At 31.9% G+C, this 18479-nt stretch overlaps 1 protein-coding gene across 5 annotated transcripts in view; it reads right to left on the bottom strand.

Moving 5' to 3' along the window:
- Positions 1-16104, bottom strand: part of LOC135135085 (ankyrin-3-like) — a 64514-nt gene extending 48410 nt beyond the window's left edge. For 4 of the 5 annotated variants that reach the window (XM_064064047.1, XM_064064046.1, XM_064064048.1 and 1 more), the window contains exon 1: positions 15808-16102. In XM_064064047.1, coding sequence (XP_063920117.1) covers positions 15808-15912 — 105 coding nt within the window. In that variant the 5' untranslated portion in view covers positions 15913-16102. Of the gene's footprint in view, positions 1-15807 lie in introns of all 5 variants that reach the window. The other variant, XR_010281435.1, reaches the window with a different exon arrangement.
- Between the last annotated feature and the right edge of the window lie 2375 nt (positions 16105-18479).

Raw genomic sequence — 18479 nt, forward strand, 5'->3', positions numbered from 1 at the left:
GTCGAAAATTATTCTACTGTTGGAAAATCTGCTCCAAAATATCAGTCATAACAATTTTAATAACAATTACATCTTTGTTTATGTTTTTCATTTGGCGGTCGTAATACCTGCATCAAATTCTACATATGTGTTATAACAGCAACCGGTGACAGATGATTACGTAATTAAACTGTTTAAATTTGCCAATCACTATTTGCATAGCAGTAAAAACATCAACATGGTCGGTGATTCAACTGAATGAAGATAAAAATGACGTAATGCTTCATAATAATGTTTAAACCTCCACTTTTAAAAGCAGCTCCATTATTGCATAACCCGTTTTTTAATTACACTGTATCGAATAAAAATTATACTAGAAATAGAAATACACACAAACACTACATATTATTCTTGACTCAACTGAAGTTCATTTATAATCCAAAGTCCATTGTTCCACACAAATGGTGGACGCCAGTGAATGGCTTTATTAGTTCACTTATTTTTAACCATACCCATTGAGATTTTTGAGAAAAAATTAAAAATTGTACAACAGAAATTTACAATTCATCTTAGAAACTACAAACCAAAATACTGTGATATTTTGAAAGGGATTTTAATGTTAACGTAAACACGATAAATCGCTAATCAGTGTATTATCAATTCATCCCTTCCAAAAAGTTACTGATGTCATCTTAAAATTGGCGACGTGTAACCTCACTTGAATTGTACGAGATAGCATACTTCCATCCCCATAGATGTAGTTTATTAAACCACTCTTACTTTTTACGACTGTTTTTTGTTTGTTTACTTCAGCGCTGGTGATCACCTAAGCCAAACAGAGAGTTCAATGAAAACGCCGAAAATACGGGGTTACACACTTCTTACGCAGGGGTTAGTCACAGCACACACAAATGATATCCGACTGTTTATACAGGGATGGTCTAGAAGAAATTAATTAATCAATGTGCTTTCGAGCGAAAGAAAATGTATACAAATAATTTCAACACATTTTTTATAAAGTTTTATTTTATAAATTTTTCAGGTGACGTCAATAAATAAATTTTAGTTCATATTCCATTCATAAATCAATATTAATATCCCATCAAAATTTTGATATATATTATGTAATTCACGAGAGAAACTATAAAGTTTCATAGAAGAAACACTTTTGGGGTAACCCGCACGTACACACTACGGATCCAACTATGAAGTCACAGGTAAAATAGGATTTGATATACTTTTAATGTGAAATTACTTAACAATATTTTCTTCTCCGTTTTGTTTCTGACACTTCATCTTCATATTTTCTGAATACGTTACTTTCGATTAATAGGTAGGTATTATATTCACAATAATAATTATACCGGCCGATTGTCTATCTGTCTAATACATCGTCAGCGAACAAACAAAGCAAAGATAGACAAACATTTTTCTACTCCACGACCTGGAATGCAATCATACATTCCTCAAGGTGATCCTACTACAATATCTTATATATGATGGCTCTGGGAGTAAAAAACCTGAAACGTGAAAATATTTTAAATTGCACCGCCTTATGTCGATAAAGAACATCAAACGGGAAAAGTAGGTTAAATAGATCGCCAGGTCAAGATAGGAGAAGTAAGGGCGTTATGAATCGATCGACTTCAATGAAATTGGCGGTACTAATATTATGGGGATGTAACGACAATCGCAGGTAATCAAGGTCAGCATGGAAATACCATTAATAATTAAAAACCGCCACTTTATTGTAGCCAAGTTAGACATAACACATCTAATTTTAATGAATATCACACTAGTAAGGTCAGTTCAATTAACAAACTCAAATGAGGTCACTAAATTAGCATTATGACATAAGCGATGTCGCAAAACTCTAAAAAAAGTAAAAATCTGTACAAAAAAAAATACACATAAAAATTTATGTTAGCGACAAAAAACACGCGCATCCCAACTTCTGCATAAATAATAAAGGGCGGGGTCAGAATATATCGTTCCATCGTTGAACCAAATACACAATTCTCAACTAAACAAGAAACTTAACATTTCCGCAAACCATCTATGTATTTGTTGTTCAAACCTAATACATGCTTAAATTTGGTTAGTAACCCCTTATTTGTATCTAATAAACAAAAAAAATGACAAAAAAGTAGTTTTACAACTTTGTGTAATGATTTTATGATACATGTTCAGGTAAAACCTTTTTACTTCTCGGGCATAAGCTAAAAGTACTTATGAAAACAGGTACTACCATAAGAAAACGTAGGTCCTCCGTTCTGTTTGTTGTATATTTATGTGACGGCCGTTTTATTAAGCAAGTAATCTTCAAACCTATTGGACAGATTACTATGAAATATAGGTATTACAGAGTATATGGAAAAACACGAATCTACATACGAGTATGTAACGAACTTTTTTGAAATATTCGCAATACACTAGAATTCATTAAATAATTAAATGACAGCACATCACGTTTAACCATTTTGTTAAACGTGATGTGCTGTTATTACAAAATACACCTTAGGAGTGCACTTTTGTTTGCTTTGGTTGTACATTCTCCTATTTAGAAATGTTTACACAAGATTAAAAAAAAATCGGTCCGAGGTTATTTAAACAAAAGTTCCCTTGTCCCTGAAGTACAGTACAACATATCCAGCTTTTTCAAAAATTTATAAAATTTGATTTTGCTAATTTTATTTTTTTATGATTTCTCCTATATTGTAACCTTAATTTTTTAGTTTTGTCATTTTTGACATTACGGGGGTGCTGACACTGTATGCAACGTGACAAATATTTTAAATTTCAAATGTCAAAGTATAAAACTAAAGAAATATGCTATGAGTATGTCTCAAGCAAGACGTCAACATTTTAACAAGAACACGTATACGAGTTTGGTAGGTGCAAAGTAATACTAACATTAACAGTACTGTATTCCCAAATTTTCGAGAAAATGAGGTGAACCGGATTGATTTGATAATAAATTGCATCATTCATTAATTCACCCTGCATAAGTCATTGTTAAAAATAATATGAATACATTGATAAACCACAACATTTTAGTGAGAATTTATTCGAGAAGATTTTGAAATTTATTGGGTGGTGATCCACGGATAAATTTAGATTAACCATGCTTACGATCAGATTAAAATGTTTGCAAGATTTAAGAGGATTCAGTACTGCAGTTTCAAAATTAAGTTGTTTGTGTTGTTATACATTTGATTTTTTTTTTTTTCGAAAATATGAACATTTAGGGCGAAAACTCAAGATGATTTAAATAACATGTACTATTCAAAATTTTGAGATGACGTCATCATTTTGTTGGTGGAATTAATTTAACAAATTTTGATTAGCGTTTTACTAATGACACGATATTCCTAAAATATACACAAAATTTGCCAACCAAGCGGTCCAACAGTTGGAGATTACACTGCGCAACTATAAATTTGCCACAAAGATTCCAATTTCAAAAATTTAACTATACAGCGTGTTATTGAAAGGTGCGTACAAAATAAAATCGGCAATTGGTCTCGAAGTATGGATGCTAAAAGTAAAAAAAAGCTCAGGTAAAAGTGTTCTCCTTTTAGAGATAAAAATTATTAAAATGTATGTCCAAATTCGTTGTTCGCCTCTGATAAAAAGGTCATCTTTCGTTTCTATAGCAACAAAAGGGTCTCTTATTTTTTTATTATTGTTACAGTTGCTAGGATTTACCAAAATAAATAAATTGATCCTTGAGTAGCGTCTAAAAAGGTTGGATAAGCGTTAATTCTCCCCTTAAAATTTTGATAACACAAAATAAGTTTTTCAGACTTCTTAGACTTCGCGAAGAACTGTCAATTTTGTTGTACGTACCTTTCAATAACGCCCTGTATACTCGTTTTAGCGTACTATTAAACTCGGTAAAAGCTTATTTCTTTAAAGTTATAGCTGGTTCGAGTTTTTTTTTTTTTTTTTAAGAAACATTTTCTAGTATTTCCGTCCTATGCAAAATGTTCATGGTTTCATAAATTTAGAACATAGAAAAAATAAGTCGACGCCACAAGTGTTCAGAGTTTATTGTTTTTCAATGTTTCATGAATCCTATGGTACGTGTTCACATATTTTTGTATTTGTTACATAATTTCCTGTTTCTAACATACACATACATAGCTCTGGTGGTGATACTAGCCTCTATCGAAACATGTTAGCAATCTAAATAAACGCTGAATACTTGTGGTGGCGACTTGTTTCTTCTACATTTTAAATTAAAAAAAAACACGTTTGCACTTCATTTTCTGTATTTATTGTTAAGTAACTTTCATTACAGTATTTAGTGTTCCACCTTCAAGAGATAATGTTAAATAAAACTTTTCATTTGAAAGATTTTTAAAATACCAGTAATTCTTCAGGCAGATTGTTTATTAAGAGATACGGAAAGCACTAGGAAAAAGACAAAAAATTTTAGTTCCAGATATAAAAGATGTTATACATGTTGAGGTTTTGTCAACAGGTACACGCAGACAAAGTAATTAATTCGTCAACTTTCTCTTAAATTTTATTTTTTTTATCAACTGAAAATGAAATAAATATATGTATAAGTATTGTACATCATTTAATCACAATTTAACGGTCTATCAAAATTTGTCAAAAAATTACGTTGTAAAAAAAACATCGACCGCCATATATGCGTCATATTTGCAGTGTACTAAACAAAGCTTTCCTCTTCAAGCTAAAGACAATGGTGTTTATGGAATTTCAATATTTCTATTCGTTCTGAAGGTATAAGGCCGCGGAATTTTAATTGGAACACTTGTTTTATCTAAAAAACTAACGCTAACATATGTTCCAACTAAATATGTGTGTGCTTGTTTTAGTAGCGTGAATGACTTTTTGCAATCACATGTTTGTGGGAAACAAAATTATTATTATCTGTATAATAAAAATTGATACAGACAGACAGACAGACGGACAGAGAGACACATTGACAGACAGACAGACGTACTGTAGAAGTCATGAAAACATCAAAATACGGGACGAATCGATGGGCAAAGTCTGCAAATAACTAGAATTCGCAAAAACATGTTCTGAGCGAGTGATGTACAAGATTTTTTGTGCTGATTTTTATATAAATAGAATTGTTATTGATTATATTGTTCTTGACGGTATATAATTAGGAAAATGTAAGTGCCTTCATAGCCGAAAGTGATTAGGATCCAACAGATGACCGAGAATTACGAATTCGAATGCCTTTTAACAGTTACCTTAAATTGGGTATTCTAATTCAAAACTTTGCTTTACTGCAAAAACATGCTCAAATACCCACTTGACAGAATGACAAGCGTAAAATACCAACCGATATCAATAATCATAAAAATATCCCTCGGTTTCTGGTTTCTGGCAGTTAGAGATGTATCGAAAACCAAGAGGGATAAAAATATATTTTTCCAGTTCCTACATTGTAAGTACAGTATCAATATATCAATTTCATGGAAGTAAGTCCATTTTACTAAACAAGTTTTAATTGCTATTAGCAACGGGAAGTAAGTTAACAACACACATCCCTGAGGGAAGTAAGAAAAAAAAAACATTTCAAGCTGAATCAAATTGTAACATTCATTTATATAACAAAAAGGCGACTCTGCGTGAATAAGTTTTCTACTTAAAATTAAGTCCGGAAGTGGAAAAAATGTTATATGTTATATACAACTCGAGACTATTTTGCCTGTCCTCCCTGACACTGGGGCGCAAACATGGTCCGTGGCTGGTAAAAATCACCTGCATCCCTTACAGTGTAATCAACTATTTTTAACAACAACTCAAATCGTCTATAAGTTAACTGACTCCCACTTGAAAAAGTTCACCAGTTTCTAAAAATTCACCACACGTGTGTCTCCGCAAGGAAGAGTGTACGCATTTATTTATGAAACTGCGTAACTGCATGCTTTGTGCGAAAATACAAATGCGTTAAAACGAGAAACGAAATTAAGAAACTACGCTGTAACTATCGATATAAATTACAATGTGTAAAGGGCTGTTACATAATGGAGACAAAAAAGTACTTTCGACAATTTTTTTCATAAGATATATATACATACAGTATAAGTATAAGTATACATCACAACACCTGCAAAAATAAACAAAAATTGACTTGATATAATTAATAATATAAGTATAACAAAAGTAAACAATTATATATAAAAAAAAAAACAATTTGAAACATGTTATCTTCAACTGACTTCGTACTAGATGTGGCACATACGCGTTGCATGTTATAAAAGTGAAAGTTACGATTTGGCACTAACCGAGAAAAAGGCTATTGGCCTTAACCACTAAGCGCCCATAAATACATGCACACGATTCACAAGTCATTTCATTACATTTAAGTTTCCACCAAAAAACTCTCTCACAACAAGTGACGAAATGAATGAAACAATAAAATAAGTAAAGAATTTGCAATTACCACGCCGACAGGAAACAGGTAAACAAACAAAACAGGTACCTAATAGCACCTAATACTTCCGTTTTTATGTAAGCGCATGTCATTGAAAAATCCTGTAGCCAGTTACACAGCGAAGAATTTATTCACTAAATGATTTTCTCAACACGTACAAAGTATGTAAATGCTTTCATAATACAATTATTAATCGTCGTATGGTGTTCATCTATTTTATGGCTAATTGATTATGAAGAGTAATGCAGGAATGACAAGTGAGGAAGTTCAGTCACGCGAAACACGCCCACTTTACCACCATTATTGCATGTGAAATGAATTATTTATCAGTGATTGTAAAAATGTTTGCGGTCAAGAACGAATGCACAAAAGGATCATCATGACTCATCTTTCGCGAGTACACATTCAGTTCAAGTGTTATTAATAATTGACCTACATGTGTGTTGAATGATAGCTGGCCTGTGAGTAAACCGAAAAATATTTACCAAATTTACACCAATCATTCAAATCAAAGATGTTACTTTATTAAAATCAAACGCCAAAAAAGTATTCAAATTCATGTCATCATATCTGTTCGTAATCTGTATTCGTTGCATATCATTAGTTAGTTGAATGTGCTTACGATCACAACTGAATCATTATTATCTGATATATAAGCTTCTCTTTTTACATTTGGCTAATTACTAATTAACCTAAATATTTCTACTGGTTGATAATAATTTTTAACGGCATAATTTCTGAAGGAAAATGTAAATGTTAGATGATACATACATTACCTTATTCAAATGTTTTTGTTAACCTGGTTACGTATCACTGCAGACTAGAAGTCGAACGGTTATGGGTTATGGGGCAAACGGATTGTGCTGATATAATTTGGATGTAATACGTTTGTAGGTATACCAGCCAGCATCATCAAGCTAGCGTCATTAGCTTTCGTTTTTTAGCTTCCGTAGTAAGTTATTAAAATGAGACACGTAATTTTTTGTGCGACCCTAACGGAAAACGACCTTTATCATTTGGTGTTGAAAACTGAAATAACTGGAAAAAGATCTAGGGCAGCAAAACCTAAACGACCCATCTAAAATAAGTCAACCTTTCAAAATCAATTGTGTTTCCGATATTATGGACGGAGAAACTCAATTAGAACTGATAAAAAAAATTTCTAAAGTTAAACCGTTACGGTTACGTTACAGATATATGTTTCATGTTTAACGTTAAAACTAAACGGATTACCAACACAATATTTATGATAATTATTCTTTATTTTTTCACATAAACCCATAGCTTTATAAAAAAAAGCTCAAAAAATATTGTTTTGTTTTAATCTTGTCAAAACGGACACAACATAACTCACTCTACATATACCGCTCGACCTTCGGTTTCGCACCATATTAACGACACTTGCGACATAGCTAACAGAGTGACTATTATGTATTCAGAAAATACAACCAAAATACTTTCCCTGGAAGATAAAAATCTCACAGTTACAAAAACAATTATGTGACCCGCATACACACGTACAGACACAATGTATGAGATTCAGACACAAGAACGTCTATAATAAGAAACACTTGTTCATACAATCAACTAATGCCGCCCACAACAAATAGTTTTATTAAAAATACTATTAAGCTTCCTCATCTTTTACAAAGATAGCCTCAATCAATTTGACTAGTTTTATTTAGAATATAACGTGCATTATTTCGAGTCGTACTGTAAGTGTACTTATTTTGAACAGACTTTTGATAATAACTTTACAGGTTAAATTGTCCATCGTCCTTTATCCACATGCATGACAATTTTTTATGTAAATAATTTTTTTGACTATTATGACTAAAAATCACAAAAAAAAAAACAGGTGGGTTACATTCGGAAAAAAATTATACCATCTTCTCGTAAGCAATTATGCCCCACTTAAAAGCTTCCTTTGGTTCTGCGAAAAATCAAAAGAACTCTACTTTTATTAATATCCAAGAGTTTACAAGTTTACAATTTCATTTGCTAAGTATATTCAATACAATCATACAGTATCAAACATTTTGTACAGAATTCGCACAATTTAAAAAATGTGGGTCTTTTTTCTTTTTCAATCAGTAAAAATGAATTACAAAAGTTCGGCTAAAGAGTAAAGATATAGTCCGTTTACGACTTCATAAGCATTTTACAGCGAATCCCTCAATGGCAGACCATCAGGTAGACCACGTGCTTATTGAAATAATTTTCATTTATTAGTATTACATAGGAGAAGGTCTTGATCAGTAAATCGGATTTATTGCACCCATTGTAACGAACTCGTAAAAATGATGTTTATTAGAATTATTTATTTATTATTTAAAATCAACTATGTATATTTAAAGGGCGACGGAAGTTTTATCCAAATAACTTTATTAGACCAGTTTCTTTATCACACAGACACTTTGCGTAAAGACTAAAATAACAGTGATGACTGATGATACAGTAACATGTTATTGTGGTTTACTTATTTCTAGTGAAATTTAATCATTAAATAAATAAAATTTTGAAAAGGATAAATTAACAAAGTTTAGTGGACGACATATAATCAATTAATCATACACTTATTACTCTAGATTATAAATCAAGCTTCACTTCGTGCTATGTCCACTGATGTATAATTCTAAAATAACATTTATAAAATTAGTCTTGAAGAAATTTATTTTTTATGATAATTTGTAGGCGTAAAGTTAAAAATATAACTAAATTATTAAATCGCTGATAGAGAAGCATATTATAAGATAAAATTAAGGCCAGGTTTACTTGATAAAATGTTACGGTGACATCAAAATTTTGGTGGAAAAATTGGTTGTTATAATCTTAAAATATACCTAAAATTACACAATAACCAGCTCAGCAGTTTAGGAAAAAGTATACATTTACGAGAGTCGTAAACAAAATGCAAAAATTATTGCTCTAGGAAAAATACTAAAATTCTCCTTGTCCTATGACACAGGTCGCGAGTGCAAAAATATTGTAAACCTTACCATCCGGATCTTATTTCATTCCTCATTCGCTCTACCGTATTCCTTGAAATAACAGGCAGGTCGTAAGATGAAATTCGAGCGGTAAAAGGACACCCTCAATTGACCAATAGAACCTACCCCAAAATTTGCGTATTCATGAACCGCTATTTGCAGTAAGAAGCAAATATAACAAAATAACAATGCATTCCATGTTGAGCGGGCGGTAGCTGACCAAAATGCTAATAATGTGAGAATGGATTCCGTTGTTTATTTTATGCGTTTTTTTGGCACATTTTTTCAGTTAAGCGTGTCGCAAACAAAAGCATTTTATTACTTTTCCGCAAATTTTATTTGATAACAATTATACCTTTTTGTAATAATATTTAAATATCTACTTATTTTTAAAGTTAAATAAAAAGTAACGTAATTTTTCTAGAGCTGGAAGTAAAAAATATATTAGGTATGTCATTCCCCGGTAAATTCTTTAGTACACTGTTTATACTACGAATATGAACTACAAAGCAATAATTTGACAGTATATTAATAAAATTTACAATTAAAAAAGAAAATAGGAAATAAATTATACCTAATTAAATTAAATTATAAACTATACATAAAAATTTATCGTACGACAATAATTATATTCAACAGTCATCTTGCCACCCTATTGCGCATCTGTGGATTAAAGTAAATACATATACTAATACCGTTATTAAAAAATGAGGGTTGGTGGTAGAAGGGTGAAAATTTAGGGTCACATGTATTTTTTGATGGCAAATCTTAAAGAAATAAAAATAAAAAATTGTGTCCAAAAAATAAACAAAACATTTTTTGGGCGGGCCACCCTTAACACTTATTAGGGGTATAAAAAATAGTTTACGACCTATTCTCAGACCTTCCGAATACACAAAAAATTTCATAAAAACCGGTCAAGCCGTTTCGGAGGAGTTTGATTACAAACACTGTGACACGAGAATTTTATATATTAGAAGATTATACAATTTCGATTTTTTTTTCTTCCAAAAATCTGTATTTCAAGGATGACAAAGACGGATTCATAATATTCATAAAACTCAAGTGAACGAGTATGTTATTTTATACAACTGAAATAACGTTTACAATGTAAAATTTTGAGGTGACATCATCATATCATTGGTGGAGATGACTAGGTAAATTTTGATTAGCGTTTTACATTCTACACGATATTCCTAAAATACATAAAAATTTTAAAAATCGGTCTAGTAGTTTTGGAAATAATCTTTGCAATAATAACGATACATACAGCAGACTACACAGGAGAGACAGACGGAAACGGAGACCTATTGTTTCATACTCTACATCAGTTTGTCCGAATTTTGCAAATAAAGTGATACTAATAACAAAATCACATAGATTTTCTGTTTGTTAAACGACTCTCGTAATTTTTAAAATTCGTTTTAAAACATAGTTCAGAATAATTTGAAAACGGTCTATCACTCAGCACGCAAGGTAGAATATTTATGAAAAAAATGCTTATTTAAAACTCATCGTGTAAAAAAATTACATTAAACAAATCTGTAAAGTTTTTATTATGTCAGAATTCATAAACCTTGGATTCCTTTTTACTTCTGGAGCATAAACTAGCCAAAAACATGTTTTGCATGGCCTAAACTTATGCAATGAGAACCGTCAATTACCCATTTATGTGAATAACCTGCAGTCACTGAAAATAATTTTATAACTAACTAAAACGAATAAAACCCTGCGGTAGTTTCTATCTTACCGTACAAATATAATTTTAATATGTTTAACAGCTGTTGCTCGTCATACCACTTTTTTTCAGCTAATGAGAATTTTCCGGACTATGTTCACTTAACACGTAATGTCACTGTTATAAAATTAACGTCCGAGTGTCATAAATCGCACCCTTTTGTAAACGCTCCCTAATATTTAATAACTCAAGTTATAAAACTTCACAAGCTAACAGTGTAAATAAACAAAACAGAAAATTAAAGCACGTAATTAATTTCACTCAATACTGTTGTGAAAACATCATAGACAATTTACAATCCGCGTAAAATTATACAATTATAACCATATGAGATAGCGCCAAACAACAGTGTGAAAGCAATTAAAAAATCGTTATTCGTTCCATAAAAATAATAACAAACGTAAGATCCTGTAACACATGCTCCAAAATAACAAACTTAACTTTGATATTTATAGGTAGACATGAAGTGGAAGTGGCTATTACAGCAAACTGTTTATCAATTTAAAATGCTAATACATGCCTGCAATGATGTCATCGAGACCGAAGTGCATAAATTTCTCATTTTGCTGTCCTTTAAATTTAAATATGAGGTTCTTTTAGTATCGCGATACAAAATCCTTTCAAATAATCACACGCATTCGTTGTGAATTAAAAAAAAAATAGAAGATAATGATCATCAAACGAAAAATGTGGTCATCACTATAAAAATAGCAGACATGTTGAGCTATTTTAGGAAAATTCCCACAACCCATATCCATTGTATTGTGCTGGATATTGTTAACTACTGCAGAATTCTATAACGCATTTTTTAAAGTGTCATAATCTTAAATCGAATCATACAAAGCCACAACGTTGAGGATAATACTATGCGAGTTTTTTTGAGAGCTATGCTCTACATTTTAGACATCATTTCATAATTTTCACATCACTTGAAAAAACTTGTTGCATAATTATGCAATATATTGCAAAACAACGACTAGGCATTTTGTATTTATAACGGCAACATTCGGATTTTGAAAATATTGACAATAAAATTGGAAAATTTGTACTAAAAATACGATGGCAATTACAGTTAGTTACTCGTATGAGAAATTTTACAATTTTTATTCTTGTAACTATTTTAATTAATTTCTTCTGGACGTACCCCCAAGGTTCAAAACTCCACTGCCGTTCCTTAAATGATAAAATTTGGCAAAAGTAAATAAAATACTCCGTGTGCGAACACTATTTGGGCAACACCTAACATCTGAAACATATTATTACATATATGTACTATTAAAGGACTTTTGTGACTAAAGTTTGTTATAAAAAAAAACAGCGTTTCATGTTACATAATTTGTACGCCAGACTATCATAAAGCAGTCACTACGCCATACAGTCTGACTCAACAATAGTGTTGCGTTTATCAAGGTTGTTGCTTAAACCCCCTTCGCTTCATTTCTAAAGATTATATTCATATGTAAATAAAATAGATCAGTTTACTATACAAAAAATATGTTATACGTATTATTTTTCTTCCCTTTTCTTAGGTCACCGACTTAATTTAGAAAACGTAATCGAAATTTTTTCTGTTTCAGATAAGAGGTCAAAATAATTATTAAAATAACTAAAATTATCGTTATCACCATTCATACATTCAAACAAAAACACAAATGTAACTTTCGTTAATCTTTAGACAATATTTTCACAAAATTTAATATGCGAAAATTTCACATTACTATACCATAAAAGACAACATTATAATGTTTATAATATAAGTTGCAGGTATTTAGGGCAACATTATTATTCCGAAATTCAGAACTAAGGCTGGTTATTAAAAAAATGCTATAAAAAGAGACGTCAGAAGTTAGTATTTATGATTACCTGCTTGGTTTTGTCTTTGTTTTTTATTTACTGTAAATTTAAAATCTAACTGCAACTTTAACAGTTAAAAGTAAAATGGAAACGAAGACTTTAACGGCAAGAATAAATAATACTCGCACAAAAACATTGTCCCGGTTTGGACCATATCAATTATGAAATGGGTTTCGACGTTTCGCCCACTTTCGTAAAAAGCGGCTTCAAGAAAAATCTTCGCACTGTCTTTTCTTGTCAGAAAAGAGATTTACCTTAGTGGCGCTCTCTTCTCTCCAAAACTTCCCGTTCTTGTCTTTTATTTCCTGAAGATGTCTCTTACAAAACTTTACAAAGTGTTAAAATTTGAACCGTAAGTTCCACTACACATTATGACAATTTTTAAAACACCGGAAACTTCAAAAATGGTTTGTAGTTTCGAAGAATAAAATCACCGACAGAGGGGCAGTAACAGACAAACCGGAAAATACACCGCAGCCTTTCCTATGTGTCTTAAACATAACTTTATTATTTAATTCAAATTTTCACTGAAATGTAAAGGCCGCCGCAGACATATTGTGCGATGCACTTTAGGTTGGTAGCATATAAAATCTATAAGCGATGCATTTTAAATGAGATATTTCGCAAGCGTGTTGTTAGTTGTTAGGAACACGTCAATTTTATAAGAAGTTGGTATATGAATTCTGTATAATTTCTCATAGTCTGCATCGATTCCACATCGCACTTTTTCTTGTATTGCATTTTAAAATTCTATTTTCTATTGTTTATCACGTCACATTTCTAAATTAGATGAAGATTTGGTGTTTGTTCATTAATAGTAATACGACTTTGAAACAAATTTTTCTTTATTACTTCCACAAAACCTGTTCTGAAATTTTCAATAAACAAGTTTTTACTATTAAAAATTTTAAAGTCAATGAAGTTACACATTATAAAGTCGTAGACAAAACTTAGTGGCAAAACTGGATTCGCAACAATAGCCTCTACTTATTTATCAGTATTGTAAAATTTTAAACGCCACATTTAAATGTCACAACAGAATGGCACAAGCGATAGATTCAAAAGATAACTTAAAGTTTAAAAATTCACGTAACATATAAGTGACACTACAGTGTTAACCTAAATTGTTACCACACAACGAATTGTGGCTAAACCAACGTCTCTGAGTGTCGCTTGCCTTACAATATACTGATCTTCTGAAAATTTTGACGCAAATGACATTTTTCTGTTACCAAGTTTTATCTGCGTCTTTCAAGTATTTTATATATATAGGCATATAGTATACTTATATATCACTTTCCTACACAAATTTTGGTAACCTTGTAACAGGTGCATTTTATGTCGCTATGGTGGCACTAATGAACCATCTTGTTGTATGCGTTATTTCGACCACTCTTTGAATCTAACAACTTCATTCTTACTGTATCCAATAAATCAGTTGGGTTTTTCTCTTATTCGTGCACATGGCGAATTTGCCACACCTTCAAATGTAATGTATATACTATGTCCAACCCAATCTCCGCACCCCATAACAAAAAGTGATGGATAAGGCAATTCTCGACTTTGAACGATTCAACGCATCTTCGTCGTGATTTCAAAATTATGCTTTATTTAGCGACATAAAATAAAAATACGAGCAACCACTGAGTGATCTAGTGATCGCATGAAACCTGAAAAAAAAAACTTCTTCGATAATTCTGGGTATTTTGGGGAATTGGCAATACTGCTGCAAAATATCCCACATAAAATGCATTGGCATTGTTTGTGGGCGCTGCATACTCCAAACTAAACTTGTACTGAAGTACAGGCATGTTGAAATTAACAATGTCATCACTTGTAGGCGGCACCTAATTTGAAATGTATGATTTAATGTAGGTCTCTTAAAAAACACTATGCATATGTCAAGTTTGTTTCTAAGAAAACCTCTATTGTCAACTGCTTTTTTATAAAGTTTCTATAGAAATCTGACGTTTTCTAGTAATAAGTAAGAACCTAAAAATACTAAATCAGGACCTTTCTCAAAAAGGTACCAACAGAGCAATAAAAATCACCACCAAAGACAGCCATGGATTTTTGAAAATGTATCTTTGATTTTTGCATTTTCAAATCAAACTTTCAAATTGACGGTAATCTGACAAGATGAAAATTCTATCAAAGACAAATCTTCAACAATCGATGGTTGTCTTTGATCGTGTTTTTATTGCTCTCTCGGTATAATGTGTAATTAATTACACGAATTGTTTATAACTCTAAAAAAACTGTTTCTTTGATCAAGTCATCAAGTCGCCTTATTTTTTCTTTTAATCTCTAATCGCACCAATCGCATTTTCTAATTTTGGCTTGTTGCAAGTTGCAAGCTGCAAAGGCACCTCGAATGCAACTTACAAATGAGTCATAGGTTGCTCATCACACGAGAATTCCCAACAAAATCAAAATTTTACTCGAACTACAGAAAACACATTTGCAAATTAAGCAACAAAGTGTCCTTGGCCATTCCGAACATGGACGAACCCAATGTTTATTTACATTTATTCTATTCTTGATTACAGTAAACATAAACAATCATCTTAAAAATGATATTACAACAATCAAATAAATTAGATAATCAGCCGCGTCCAAATTGTCTGCATGCAACCCTTTCCATTCCGCCAAATCTGCGATAAAATTTCCAATTTTACCGGTTAAAGAGATACGTAAAGTTTACGTAATCTTCCATTTATGGCAGCAATTAACGCATTCATCACGTTAGCGGCCGCAAATGCATGCCACAAGCTCGACGTCTCGTTGGTTCTTTCGCTGCAGCATCTGTGGGAAATTACCTGTTTTCCAGCTCTCGGTAGCGTTTCCATGTTAGTCCCGTTGACCACCGGGGCCTTTTCCTGGGTAACACCCCCGTTCGGGGTGCTCCCGTTACCCAAAGCCATCGCGATTATAGCACTCTGATTATGTCACTGCGAAATTTTTGCACAACACCTTTCCCGGAACACTTAAACCATGTTCAGTGCGAATTATCACAATTGTTTTCACTCGTTTTCGATAAGCGAAGCGTTGCTTTGACTGCACCCGACACCGACACAAACGCCTCAAACTACAACTTTGATGTGAAGTTTTTTTGCCAGCGTACGCCGCATTGAAGTTAGAAATGTGGCACGCCGGATGAGCTGTCCTCGTCGCGTGCATGCAAGCGTGACTCTTATACGTTTGTCGGTGATATCCTGGTATGAATTAAATGACGGCGCAAGCGTTCATTGTCAGTGCTTCCCAACAAGTTTTATTGCGTTATTATTGGTGCAAACACAGAAGTAACCACAAACGTCAGTTTTTGTACTCATATATTTACTAAAATTTTATTTCCCTGTGACATTCCACCAGTAGCAGGTAAAATCCCGTATTGGAAAAACACTTACAATTTTATTTAGTGTCACAAAACATTTAAAACTCGTATTTCACTGCAATAAATATTATAAAGCGTATATTAGTGAGATGTTATTATTTTATTATTCATTATAAAGCGTAGTAGATAAGTAAATGATTATGTGTATTGCAACAAAAACAGTGATTATATATGTTTGACTGGGACGCCGCTTTTAGACCGGGCCGGATTATCTTTAGCATTATCAGTTTAAGATGTTCTTTGTTCACATACGAACGAGTTGGAAAAGTCAGAGTTATAAAACACCTACATTTGCCAAAGAAACTAATGACTATTTTTGCCTCAGTGTAATTCACTATGCTATGTATGAAACATGAAATCTAAAGAATTGTTCATCTCAGAATAGCATACTAACAACGTGAACGAAACATCTTTTTTTTGGATAAAACGTGGTTTGACAATTTAAAGCACATGACGTTAAGAGTCAGACAAAAGGAATTATTGATGGTCGTAAAAGAATTTATGGAAATAGCAGTGAATGAGTGGAAAATGGTTTACTAATTCGGGAAAAATTTGAAGAATGCTGGGAAAATCAACTTTTGTCAAATTGCTGCTACAGACTGTAGCAGTCATGTCTCATGTATATGCTACAATACCCGATCAAAAAATTCTTGATTCAGCAAGAAAAAAGTCGAATATTATTTTTTTATTTTCACGAAACGTTAACATTCTCTCGATGGGTAAAACAAAAAAAAAATCGAAAATTGCCTCTTAAAAAATTATGCAGTCGATGAAATGACACAATCAAGTGGCTTTCAAATACTTGTGTATTTTAAATCAAATTGAAACTATCAAAATCACTCTAAATGCACTCACAAATAAGAGATAATGATTACATTATTAATATTATTATTGTTTTTTATTGTTTATTTTGTGTATCTTATCTATACGTATCGTTCATATTTACTTTTTTAATAATTTTACATTTTACGTTTTGCTTCTTTCCAGGTTCACGATATAATCGTTACTAACCCTACTATTGTACCCTTCAACCTCTCATAATTTCTCCATCAGTTTTTCTTAGTACTTTTTATACCATTGCATATTTGTATCAATGCTCAAAAGTGGTTTACTACCAAAGTGTTGACCTAGAACTACCTACGAGATCTCTTTGACATTTGGGCGAGATACTAGCTTGACGTGATTACTTGATTAGTTAATTACAGAACATCAACTAAAATGTATATGTTATCCTATCGAAAAATTTGACAACATCATCTCGAAAAATTATACAAAAATCAGTCCAACGTTATTTTCTTACATAAAATTTAAAATTTAATTGTCCGAATTCTTTTTAAAATTTTATTATAAAAAGAATATTTTATAATAAAATTTTGCGATGACATCATCCGCTTTTGAGGGAGGACACATATGCCAGTTTGGGTAGGTACAGTATAATACCAATAAAAACAGCAGAGACGGATAGGACCTGCTGAATCAACGTATATGTATTAGAGATGTACCGACTACAGTCGGCCGACTAGTCGGCTTTGTCAAAACCGGTTAAAATTAGTTTAATCGACCGAAAATTGGTGTCAAAGTGTAGATAATCTTCCGCTAGTTACGATTCTGAAATCGCCGTCACGATATATGGTCCAATAAACACGCAAAGCGAATTCAAAATTTCCAAAAAAATGGTTAAAATTGGTTAAGTATTGTATAAACTGCCCTAAATTGTGTTATTCTTTATTTTTGTACTGGGTTACTACAAAAAATTAAGTGTTAAAATTATTCAAAAAAATTTAACACATTTTTTGGAAAAAAAAAGAAACTTCAGTTATTCCTTTTATTAAAATAAAACAAGTTTTTAAGGTAGTCAGAGAAATAGAAAAAAAAACCCACTGTCTGTTGCATTTATAAATAGTCGGCCGACTGTAGTCGATACATCTCTAATATGTATAGGAAATTTAGACCGACACACCTGAACCGAAATGGCCGATTTTTGACAAATGTTGTTTAATTCAAATTTATTTAAAATTTGGATTCGGGCACCGGGACTTTGGGCCTTATTCCATTCACTTTGCAACTCTACTACACTTTGCACTTTTGACTTTTCAA

Source organism: Zophobas morio, unplaced genomic scaffold (assembly GCF_036711695.1).
Source record: "Zophobas morio isolate AGI-343-1 ecotype UQ-CSIRO unplaced genomic scaffold, CSIRO_AGI_Zmor_V1 ptg000024l, whole genome shotgun sequence".
NCBI classification, from domain to species: Eukaryota; Metazoa; Arthropoda; class Insecta; order Coleoptera; family Tenebrionidae; genus Zophobas; species Zophobas morio.